Source organism: Leptopilina heterotoma, unplaced genomic scaffold, assembly GCF_015476425.1.
Source record: "Leptopilina heterotoma isolate Lh14 unplaced genomic scaffold, ASM1547642v1 Lhet_33, whole genome shotgun sequence".
In the NCBI taxonomy this organism is placed as follows: domain Eukaryota; kingdom Metazoa; phylum Arthropoda; class Insecta; order Hymenoptera; family Figitidae; genus Leptopilina; species Leptopilina heterotoma.
This window is the reverse complement of record NW_025111022.1, coordinates 871,092-884,415: the sequence shown is the minus strand read 5'-3', so window position 1 is coordinate 884,415 and position 13,324 is coordinate 871,092. Positions and strand designations below refer to the sequence as shown.

Genomic DNA, 13,324 nt, shown 5'->3' with positions numbered 1-13,324 from the left:
AAGAATTTATTAAAATTTTAAGAAATAATTAATTTTTTATGAAGAATTTTATAGAAATATTTAAAAATAATGAAATTTTCTCGAGAAATTCAATTAAAGTTGTTTCGAAAATAATTGAATGTCTTTAAAGAATTTTATTAAAATTAAGTATATTCAAAATAATTGAATTCATCACAAGAATTTCGTTATTTTTTGAAAATAATAGAATTCTTTCAATTTTTTTGACGAATATATTTAAAAATTGCATTGAAAGTAATTTAATTTTTATATAGACTTTTTTAAAAATATTTTGAGAATATGTTATTGAATTATTCTTAGAGAATTTTAAATTCTAGTTTGAAATTGAATTTTATGGAAATTTTTGAAAATAATTAAATTCTTTCGTGTAATGTTATTTAAATTGAGTTAAAAATAATTTAATTCCTGCAAAGAATTTTAATATATTTATAAAAATAATAGTTAAATTTATGTAAACATTTAAAAATATTTGAATTCATCCGAGGAATTTAATTAAAATTGTTTTGAAAAGAATTGAATTCCTGCAAAGAATTTTACTATTTATAAAATTAATTGAATTCTTGCGAAATGTGTTAAACATTTTTTAAAAAAATTGAATTCTTCCGGGGAATTCAATTAAAATTGTTTTAAAAATAATTGAATTTTTATAAAGATTTTACTATTTTAAAAAATAATTGAATTGTTTAGAAGGATTTATAAAAATTTAAAAAAATAATTGAATTCTTTCGTGAAATTTTATTAAAATTTTTGAAAATATGAACAGTTTAATTATTCTGAAAAATTTTCATAAAATTCTTGCTAAGAATTAAATTATTCAAAGATTTCTTTTTTTCCACTTAAAAAAAACTTTTAAATCGTCAAGAAAAAAAAATCTTTACAAATCTTGAAAAAAGAATAAATAAGAAAAGTTAAAGTTGTAATTTTTGCAGATAAAATTGAATTTCAAAAAGTTTTTAATTGAAATTTTTTGAAAATTTGAGTCTTTTGAGAATTTTACTCAAAAATTGTGAAACAATATGATTTTTAAAAAAAATTTTGAATAATAATTGAAATCGTCTATAATTCTACTGAAGATAATTGAATTTTTTTGTGAGTGAATTAAATTGTACAATAAACAATTGAAACTTAAATTTAATATTTAATTGAATATTTAATTTAATATACAATTCAATAATAAATATAACTGAAAATTTAATTGAAAATTGAGTTCATTAATAAATAATTGAAAATTTAATTTAATAGCAAATTATTAAAAACTAAATTTAATAACAAAGAATTGAAAATTTAATTTAATTAAATTTTATTTTATTGTGGTTTTGAAAATTAATTAAATTTTCAAAAACTTTTAATTTGAAAACAGGATAAATAAGGAAATTTTGAAAAAAACAATTGAAGATTTTTTTCTTTTCTTAAAGTAAGAAGAATAACAAAAAAATACAAATTCCATTCTAAAAATAATTTAATTAATTGAATTAAAAATTTAAAAAGTTATTGAACTTTCGAATAATTTTTTTCAAAATTTGAAAATAATTACATTTTTTTAAAAAATTTTCTCCATTTTTTAGAATAATTCTTGTAAATAAATAAATAATAAATTAACAAAATAAAATTATATTTTGATAAATAAATAAAAATAATTCTCGTAAAATAATTCATAAAAAAAATGAGGAGAATCGTCTAAAATTTCTCTCTGCGGAAATTAGGGAAATGTGTTAAGGAAAAACAAAATTAAATTTTTCGTAACAACCCTGTCATTAAAATTATTTTCTCCTTACCCATATTTCACTAATTTGTCAATTAGTGTGAAATTTCTCTATTGTTATAAAAGAAGTACAGTCATTATTAGGAAAAAAAAAGAAGAAGAAGATTCTTACGTCATTCATAATTTTTCGTAGGAAGAGTTATAATAACTATTTCACAGAGATCCCTTTACTTTCACTCTAATTTTGTATTCTTCGTGTAATATGTAAATTGAATATATTTATAAAGAAAAATAGTGGCCTTGACTTAAATTGAATTGGTGAATAGAGGCGCGTGGATACCAAGTTCTAAATAACGACGTCCTCTTTGCACGCTTGGCACTACTTTTTTTTTTTTTTTTTTTTGAAATGAAATGAAATGAAATGAAAACGGAAATGGCTCTAGGTCGAAGGGAAAATGTGTAGAAAAAAACCATAATCACCTCATCAAGATCATAAACAGATTCCTAGTTACTTCAATTACAAATCACAATATAATGTTTTTGTTGATGACTATCATTTTTCCGGTAGAATTAAATTGCGTCAAAAATGTTACACTAAAACAAGCGGAAATTTAATTAAATGAAAATAATTTCATTATGTGTGTGTGTGTTATAAAGTGAAGAAAGTTGAGGAAATTTTCGTCTTGTCTTTAATATTTTTTTTGTTAGGATCCTCACAAGACAATAGTTGCGGGAAGATTTATTTTTTATTTATTTTTTTTTATTTTTAGTTCGAAAAGTTTGTTAAATTTTTATTGACAGTCAGAGTTTTTCTGCGGATATATCAAATTGAGACAAAAAACGAATCAAAAGTGTTGCAACACTTTTGATTCGTTTTTTGTCTCAATTTGATATCCGCAGAAAAACTCTGACTCTTAATTTTATTTACAATTGCAATTTTCGTTTTATTCTCCTTCACTAAAATTGCAATTTTATTTATAACTTTTTTTTTCAAATTCAAACTTTTTCCTGCTGTATTCAGTCACTTCTGAGAATTACGAGAAACAAAATGGCGGCGCACGAACGAAACAGCTGATCCACTTGAAATTTTATAATTCGTCTATAAATTCCAAATTAAACGGAATTAATTGACAATATTTTTTTTAAAACGATTTTTTCCAATGGCAAGAATATAGACGTGTAAATATTTATTAAATAAAATTCATTTACATAATTTGATTAAGTTTTCAAATCAGCGAAAAATAGGGAAAAATGTCCCTCTTCAGTAGCAGAAGTTCATATAATTGAGTAATTGTGGAAAGAAAAAAAAAATGAAACGCGGTCATGTTTCGGCAATTTCAAAAAGAATATCATATCGTATAAACCAAATGGAATAGAGGTGGGTTTGTCCACTTTCGCTTTTTTTCCACTCGTTAGCCGTTAATATTATTAATAGTTTATGGTTCGTTTGTCCTGGAAACGAGCTCTTCCTGTGACCTATTGCTCTCATTGAGCGCACCACCGAAACAGAAAATAAACACACGACAAACTTTACAAGCAAATTGCAACTTGTAATCAAACTACCTCTTCCTTTTTTCTCCCTCCTTCTATTTTTTCTTTTTTTTTTACTTCTTGCTTTTCTCAATCGTTCCACATGTTTAGGACGAGTCCTCGACGCCCATTAATATTGAGAAAGAGATATATACATTTTTTTTCCCCCTCCGTAAAGTGTGTCTCTGACTTTTGTTGTATATACATATAAATATACTATTTGTAATAATTCCTTTAAAACACAAGAAATTAGAAAGAAACAAGCGTATCTAATGTTCTTATAAGCTTGAAATAATTGCTTAGACAGCACTCACTTGCGCGTATTATATTCACACAATTTTGTAATTCCCGCCTAATTTGCTATTAGAAAGCTAAATTCTATCTTTATGGAGGAGATAAGATTTAATAAGATAAGAGATCTTGGGAGTAATGTTACCTGATTATTTAGATGTTAAGTGGCATAAAATTTCTACCGTATATGCGCGAGTAACGTGTAATTTGTCTGATTGGAGTAAAAAAAAACTTTTTCATGTGTTAAATATGTACTTAAATTGTATTATATTCACTTAATCGAACTTTTCCTCGTTTTGTTTCACTTTTTGTTTATAAGGTTTTTCTCTTTTCTATTCTTTATTATTATCATTGGAAGGGGAAATTTATTTCACTTTTTAATTATTTAATAAAAGTTTCTATATATCATAGTTGCCACGTAATCTGAAAACCTGGAAATGTTAGGGAATTTTATAAACCTTGAAAAAAAGCTGGAAAAGTCAGGGAATTTTGATCAGAAATTCTGGAAAATTATTTTTTTCTAAATAGTTATTCTGCTTATTCTCGAAATCTAATTTTTCTTAAATATTTTAAAATTAATTTAATTTTAAAAGAGTTGCGTTTACAATTTTCAAAAATAGATAAACTTGAGAAGGTTTTAATTTAAAATTTTGAAAAATTTCAATTTTTAATGAATTAATTAAATAATAAAAATTTCACAGAAATTCTATTATTTACACATTTTTCATAAATTTCTTCACAATAATTCAATTATTTTTATAAATAATAACATTTTTTTTACAGAAATTTAATTATTTTCATAAATATTAAAAAACTTTGAAGGTTTTCAATTTATTTTCATAAATAATAAAACTCATCGAAAAATTTCAATTATTTTTAATACAAATTTTAATGGAATTTCCCGAAAAATGAAATTATTCTTAAAATTTTTTATTAAAATTCATCAAAGAAATTCAATTATTTTAAAAAGCCTTCCTATAATTTATTTTTAAAATTTAAGTATTATTATCAATATATTTTTCATTAAATTTCTTGAAAGAATTAAATTATCTTCAAAAATTTTAATGAAACTCTTTGTAACAATTCAATTTTTTTTCAAAAAATAATTTTAATAAAATTTTTCGTAGAAATTTAATTAATTTCAATAATTTATCAAAATTCAATTATTTTCAATATCTACCTATTTCAATAAAATTTCACAAAAGATTTCAATTATTTAAAAAGAAATATTAAAATTCGTCACAATAAGAATTCGATTATTTTAAAAACTAATAAAATTCTTCTTATGGTCAAAAGTTTAAAAAAATTCTGGTCAAAATTTCAATTATCTTTATAAATAATAAAATTTTTCTTCAAAATTCAATTATTTTCAAAAATTTTAATAAAATTCTCGTCAAAATTTCAATTATTTTCAAAAAAATTTTTTCAATTCAATCAAATTTTTTTTACAGAGATTCAATTATTTTTAATACAATTTTAATCTAATTTCTTGAAAAATGAAATTATTCTTAAAAATATTCTTAAAATTCGTCAAAGAAATTAAAGTATTTTAAAAAGTTTTCCCATAATTTATTTATTAGAATTTAAGTATTATTATCAATACATTTTTAATTAAATTTCTTGAAAGAATTAAATTATTTTCAAAAATTTTAATAAAATTCTCGTCAAAATTTTAATTATTTTCAAAAACATTTTTCAATTCAATCAAATTTTTTACACAGATTCAATTATTCTAAAAATTATTTATTTTTTTATTTAAATAATTGAATTCTCGTTGAATTTTGTAATAAAAATTGATTTAAGTATGCATTTCAGCTTAAATTTTAGATAATAATTATTGAATATTAAACTCTAAATTTGAATTAGTAAAAATGTTTCTTAATTTGAATTAGTGACTGACTTTTTGCTTTTGAATTAGCAGATTTTACCAATAAATAGTCGTTTCTACTAATTTAATAGTAAAATTTACTAATTCAAAAGCAAAAAGTCAGTCACTATAATTTCAATTAGTAAACATTTTTACTAATTAAATTTTTAAGAGAAAAAATTATAGCATCAATTTTTAAAAATAATTGAATTTTGAAAAGGTTTCAAATTATAATCTTTGAAAGTTTTAATTTTTTATACTTTTAACTGAAAATTGTGTAGATTTAATTTTTATAAAAAAGTTTATTTGAACTTTTTTGAAATTATTTCAAGTTTCTATTTTCAAATATATATTTAATTGAAGAATTTCCGAATAATCAATGAAAGTTCTTAAAATTGGAAAAATTATAAAATTTTTTTTCCACTTTTTTTCCACTTCAAAAAGGTTTGAATTTGAATCTTTTGAAGAATTTTAATTCCTGTGGAAAAATTATAATGATTTTAATATTTATTTTCCTTTTGTTTTTAGTAGGTATTTTTTTGTAATTGTAATTTTATCAATTGATGTTTTTTGAATTGAAATTTTCTTTTGCAAAATATTTGTTTGCTCTGTATCTAAATTAGCTCTTTAAATGTTAACTAGTTTCTATATTTATTTTAATTGTAGTAAAAAATTCGAATTGTTTCGGATGTTTTTTTAGTACAAATATTCGAATTGTTTTGGATGTTTTTTTTAGTAAAAATATTCGAATTGTTTCGGATGTTTTTTTTAGTAAAAATATTCGAATTGTTTTGGATGTTTTATGTTTTTTCCTTCTTTTTTTTTTTTGAGGGAATGAGAAAAAAAACATGTGAAATTCCAGATGGACATTTGTTTGGTAAGAGACATTAAACCGTGAACATCATAAGGCAATTGTAATTCTTGGTGTCGGTCTATGGACACGGGTGCACGCGACTGCAACAGAAAACGATGACACAATCGAGAAAATGCTACCATTACGCTTTACCTACCTGTTGGTGGCAGAATTGCGCAAATTGTCGCTTCGTGACTTCATCAGTAAATTGTTATCGTCCACTCGCTCTTTCTGTCAGTCAATTTTTAACCCCCTTCTCCAGTTGCTCCATATTTACTTCCTAAATTGTTTACAAGTTTATTTTTAATGCTAACTTTAATTTTTGTCTCTTAAATTCCACTCAAGCTATAAAGCTTATAAAAAATTAAAGAACAGAAGTCAACTGATTTAAACAAGAACACAAAAGAATAGCCATCAGCCTTGAAAGAGAGATGGTATCGTGAAAACTAAAAGTAAATGATGAATACGAGAAAAAAAAAAGTTTTATTTATTACAAGGTGATTTATTATACAGCGATATATATTATGTTTTGTGTACATAGAGAGAAGAATAAAGATGAAACACCAACGCGAAACAATGATGTCGGAATCGTGTTTGTTGCACCATTTGGGCAATTAACTTAAACAAAAACGATAGTATAGTAGGCCGCACGCGTCTAATGTTAGTAGAGGACATTATACTCGACGGATCCCTTCGCTCTCAATGAATATACAAGACAATGAGAGCGCGTGGTTACGCTAATTTATCCCACAAATATAAATTCAAACCATCTGGTTATAAGGAGCTCCGTGACTATGTCACTGGAAATCATTTTTTTTTTCCACTTTCTGAAACCTACACTCTCATTTCCTCCGCCTTAACACCATTTATAAAACAATTATACCAGCGTGTGATCCATTACTCCTGGGCGCGAATAATCGACATGTTTCGTCAGCGTTTTCATAATTTCCCAGTTAATTTCAGTTTTGTCTAATTTTAGTTGTTTTCTTTTTTTATTTGGTTACTTTTAGTTTAGAGATTAATTAAGATTTTTGGTTATAGTTTACTGTTTGCTTTACTTTTTACTGTTTGCTTTACTTCTTTATTTTTTGCTTTATTTCATCAAAATAAACCAGACTTAAAATTTTTGTTTTCAGTCCTTCTTTGGTCGCTCCTACAACAACCTGAACAGCATATCGGAATGCAAGAACGGAGGCGAGTGTGTGATAAACAAAAAGAATCGAACCGCCTGCAAAGCTTGTCGACTGCGAAAGTGTCTCCTCGTCGGAATGTCAAAATCCGGTTCAAGATACGGTCGAAGATCAAACTGGTTCAAAATTCACTGCCTCCTTCAAGAACAACAACAACAACAACAGCAGCAACAACAGCAGCAACATCAACAGCAACACCATCAGAATCAACAACAAAGGCCAAATCTCACAAGTCCAGTCGCAATTCATCACACACCCCGAAAGGACGACGTCCTCCTCCTAGGACTCGACGACTACAAAAATTCCACATCACCCAGCATCAGTTCACCAGAATCGCACAACAGCGACAGTTCCGTCGAGGTGTCCGAAAGGAGAGCCGCCTATCACCAAAATTTCCGACCACTCTCCCATCTTCATCATCCCTCCGATTTGTCAAATCTGAGCAAGGAAATAATGGGCCTTCCCCTTGGTTTTCATCTCGGTGGAATGTCCCTTCTACCACCCGCATTCCTTCCACCACCAAGTCTATCAATGTTCTCACCCTATCATCTCTATGCCAATTCTCATGGCGCCACACATCCTCTACTCAACAACAATCACTCCAATCTTCATCAAACTTCACCAATTACCAGCAATACGCGACATTCCACCGACAATGAAAATTGCACCAACAATAATAATGATCGATTGGCGCAAAATCACAATAACAATAATACAAGATCGAATACACCGGACAGCGATGAGCATGACGATGAATTTTACGCGAAGAGATTCTATCATTTGGATGGAATGCTGAAAATTGAGAGAAACGCGAAGACTAAATCGGAAATTGATTCACCGCCAGGAACACCTGATTCTGATAGTGCTCCACCATTACCGCCTCAGGATAATCCCATGGATTTATCAATGAAGACAATTAATTCCGTGAAGCATCATAGAAATAATGATTATGTTGATATTGATGATGATAATTGCAGTGACAGGGATAGTCCACCGTTGAAGAGAAGACACGTCGCTATTGACCTTACAACACGAATTTAATCATCTGTTTTCAACTTTTCTTTTGGACTTTTGTTTTTAACTTCTGTTTTGAACTTTTGTTTTAAACTTCTGTTCGAAAAAATTCTCTGGCATGAATTTTTAGAACGAGGTAAACTTTTTTCGAATCTGTGATTGGAAGGAACAGAATTAAGAATTCATGTCTTGATTTGTCTTTCTCCTGTAAGGGAACAAAACTAAAATAGTTTTTCCTCTTTTCTGAAGAAAGGGAATTCTTCAGAAACCTTTGTTCTTTGAGAAGCCCACTGGCGTTTTTCCAAAAATAATTGTCAAAGAAACATTCGAATTTTAGCTTGCAGTCGATTTTTCCGCAACTTCAAGGTACAATAATAGTTCTTGACATTCGAAACAAGAACTTCAAAAAACCGAACAAAGTTTCAGAAAAATGCAGTCAATCCTGCGGAGTCCTTTGTAATTTTTAAAAATTAAGAAACAAGAGCTTCAAAATCCAGACAATTTTTAGAAAAATCGAGTCAAACCCACAGTGTCCTTTTTAATTTTTGGAAAATTAATGTTTTGAGTTTGTTTCACAATCAAAAGAATCAAAAGAGTATAAATTATTATTATTTGGTGAAAATTACTTTGCGAATTGAATTCGGAAGAATTTCTGGAAAAGTAGTTTTGAAATTTTGTAAAAGAAAAGACAGTTCAGAATTGTTATAAAAAGAGAATATTTTTTTCTTCATTAATGGACTAAAATATGTTAAACTCTATCTTTAGCCATGTTCCGTGATAAATATGTCCAGGGAGCAAGCACATGTTCTCAGTGTATTGTATTAAGGACTATGTTCGAAAACACATGTCGAAGTGCGAAGCACATTATCTTACAAGTCTTCGATACCAATGTAAACTCCGTATCCTCAACTCTTTTTATACAATGTGGGAAAAAAGAGGAATGAAGTAACTTTTACTAATTTTAAAGAGCAAATTTGTACTATTTAAAAGTTTTTAATTTTATTAATTTAAAGAAAAAACCTAATACCGACCGGAATTTCGGAGCAATTACAACTTTTTCAAAATTGAGTAAATACTGACTTTTACCAAAAGAATTTTTTTTGGAACTAGTCAAATTTACTCTTTGGAAATAGTAAAAATTGAGAAGAAGAAAGAAGAGAAGAAAAAAAGTAAATTTTACTCCTTTTGGATAGTGCAATCTCTAAGAGAAATTTCTGAGCATTTTCAGTATGGCAATTTTTACTATTTAATCAAAAAATACAATTGAGTAAACTTTTTCTAATTGTTGCTGAAAAGACCTCTGCAATTGATAAATTTTACTTTTCGAATCTAGTAAAAATTGACACAAGTAGAGAAAAAATAAAGTAAATTTTACTAATTTTATCTAGTAAAATTTAAAACTACAGAAATTTCTGTCCATTTCTAGTGTGGCGATTTCTACTATTTTCTAATAAGTAAATTTTACTAATTTTTACTAAAAAATTTTTTAGCGACTAGTAAAATTTATTCCCTGGAAATAGTAAAAAATTTTATACATGAATGAAAAGAATAAAGTATATAACTTTTACTACTTTCGTAGTAAAAGGTAAACTTTTATTTTCTAATTTTTACTATTTCCAGTATATATTTTACTACGTTTTTCTAAAATTTCTTTCGAAATAAATAAAAATTTTTATTCGCAGGTATACTGAAAATATTGCTAGACGAACAAAACGAATAAAGAAAATTTTACTTCATAGTAAAATCATAAACTCTCCGGAATTTTGGAATATTTCTATTAATTTTTACCATTTTCGAATTAAAATGATATATTTTCATTATTTTTATTTAATATTTTCCTTTATCTTTGAATAAAATTCCAAAATAGTAAAAATTGAAAAACGAATAGAAGAAATAAAGTAAATTTTACTATTTTCATTGTAAAACCATAAACTTTCAGGAATTGTTGAATATTTCTCTTAATTTTTACCATTTTCGAAGTAAAATTTAGTAAAATTATATATTTTTGCTAATTTTTATTTAATTTTCTTCTTAATAATTGAATAAAATTCCAAAATAGTAAAAATTGACAAACGAATAGAAGAAATAAAGTAAATTTTACTAATTTCATAGTAAAACCAAAATTGCCCGGAATTGTTGAGTATATTTCTGTCAATTTTCAAAATTTTCGAAGTAAAGTTTAGTAAAATCGTGATATTTACTTTAATTTTCTTTAATATCTTTCAATGTCTTTTAATAAAATTCTGAAATAGTAAAAAAATGACACAAGAAAAGAAGAAATAAAGTAAGTTTTACTATTTTCATGTAGTAAAACCAAAATTGCTCGAAATTCTTGAGTATTTTTTGCTAAAATTTCTTATGAAACTAGTAGAATTTATTTTCTAGAAATAGTAAAAATGCCACACCGGAAAAACGAATAAAATAAATTTTTACAATTTTGATAAAAAAATCAAAAGTGGCAAAAATTTATGTGTATTTTTGGTATGGCAATTTTTTCTATATTTAAAGAGTAAATTTTACTAATTTTCGCTAAAATTTCCTCTGAAACGAGTTAATTTTACTCTCCAGATGTAGTAAAAATAGCCACAAGAAAAGAATAAATAAAGTAAATTTACTAATTTCGTCTAGTAAAATATAAACTCACAGCAAATTCTCTGCATTTCTAGTCTGGAATTTTTTTTACTATTCTAGAATAAGTAAATTACTTTTTTCCAATAAGTAAATTTTACTAAATTTTACTATTTTCAAATAAGTAAATTTTAATAATTTTTACTTTTTTCGAATAAATAAATTTTATTAAATTTTACTATTTTCGAATAAGTAAATTTTACTAAATTTTACTATTTTCGAATAAGTAAATTTTACTAAATTTTACTATTTTCGAATAAGTAAATTTTACTAATATTTTGTTATTTGATTCTATTTCAAACAGTTTTCTATGTTTCAGTAAAATTCCGATCTAATTTTATTAAAAATCGTAGTTTTCAATAAAATCTGTAGAATTTAGTTCAGAAGTATATAGTCAATTTTCCTCTAGAAATTTTCAAATTTGTAGTAAAAATTCCGAATTACTTTTCACTTTATAAGCAGTAAAAGTTATCTACTTTCCATTTTTTCGTCCACTAAAAACCAAATATCGACTGTCTTTCTTTTCGCAAATTTTTATCAACGAATCAATTAACGAATTGTTTCCAATCGAATAAATAATCTATTATATTTAAATTAGAAAAAAAATTGTACAACGCAATTTAACAGAAATTATTATCGAATTTATTTCCACAAATTATTAAAAATAGAAAAACATTTTTTATTAGAACGATATAGGAACAGGAAGTAAATATTTTTTTTTCGTTTTTTTTTAGTCAAAGTTTTGTACCCTTTGGAGATGATATCAAAAGAGACAAGTGGTTTTAATCTTGTTATTAAACGAGTAATTTCTGTACGAGCGTTTTATCCACAGATACAAGGTCGTCTTTTTAGAACACAAGTTCCCTTTTAACGCACACCGGATCTCAAGGAGTAACCGATTTGTAAAACATGGTTCTTCCCTCATACCTGATGTTTTAGAATTTATTCTCCGTGTGCCGTGCGAAAATATCGAGAAAAAAATTAAAACTTGTGGGTGAAAAAAAGTTATATTTTTCGATTTCGCATTTAAAAAATAATTTCCATATTTATAAAAGATTAACTTTGTTCAACTTCCCAAATGATTTACTACTTTTTTTTGGTGGGTAAACTAAAAAAGAGAGAAAAAAAAATTGTAAAAAAATAATTTTGACAAATTTTCTACTACGAAATCTTGTCTTTTGTAAATCTATAATTGTAAATATTTCTAAAACGAAAAAATTCCTGTAAATAGTTTTTTTCTAAACTAATCAATTAAGTTCTGCTTTTTTTAAAAAAAATGAGAAATACGCAAATCATCGAGAAATAAAATTGAATTTTGCAAATTTTTGCAATAATTATATCGAATAAGTTTCGAATAAAGTCAATGAGAGGCCAGTATTTTTACGTTACCTTTCTTAATTAGAATTGTAAAAAAACAAAAAACAAAAAAAACAAATTGTAATTGAATTGAAATTAATTTCAAAATCGGACAAATGTAAATTTTGAACAAAACGAAAATGGACATTTTTTGAGAAATCTCTGATGTCTTATACAAATGAAAATGACGTTGTTAAAACAGGGTCAAAATAATTGTACATATTCTAATGATTGATCAATTTTATGCGACTAAGGGGACGCAGGCCAGTATATTAATATAATATGTAAATAGCAAAAAAAAAAAGGTGCGTTAATAATGATTCGTTGCATTTGTTACGCTGCTTATTATTTGTATAAATTAAGTTAAATTAAATTTATTTGGCAATATTTGTATAATTTATAATTTTATAATGTATTTTTCGTTAAATTTTCCGAAAAAAAACGAGAGGAAATCTGTATAAAAAAGAAGAAAAAAAAACGACTGGAAATTTATTTCATTTTTTTTATTTTCATAGAAATTATGCGGTGCCAAAATTACAAAACGTCAATCATTGTTAAGAAAATCGAGATTTATATATGATTATAAGTTATTAGCAATGAAGACTTTCGCAAAATATATACAAAAATTTTTATCCAAATTTATCGTCTCTTTATTATTTTCAACCGATGCATGCGAAGAAAAAATTCGAACGTCTTTAATTTATTTCACTTTAACAGACAATTTTCTTTTTAAAAAAAGATTATTCAATAATAATTTAGTATTTTAATAATTTTTTTGCTTAAAAAATAAAAATTCAAAATGAATTAAGTTATTCCCAGGCTCTTTATTAATTTCTAAATTCAATTATTCAAAAATTTAATAATTTTGTCAAATA

At 25.2% G+C, this 13,324-nt stretch overlaps 1 protein-coding gene across 1 annotated transcript in view; it reads left to right on the top strand.

The window, feature by feature from the left end:
- The window catches only part of LOC122505013 (knirps-related protein-like), a 36,554-nt gene extending 27,565 nt beyond the window's left edge, over positions 1–8,989 (top strand). Inside the window, exon 3 of the mRNA XM_043616418.1 lies at positions 7,398–8,989. Coding sequence (XP_043472353.1) covers positions 7,398–8,492 — 1,095 coding nt within the window. The 3' untranslated portion in view covers positions 8,493–8,989. The remainder of the gene's footprint in view (positions 1–7,397) is intronic.
- Positions 8,990–13,324: the final 4,335 nt, after the last annotated feature.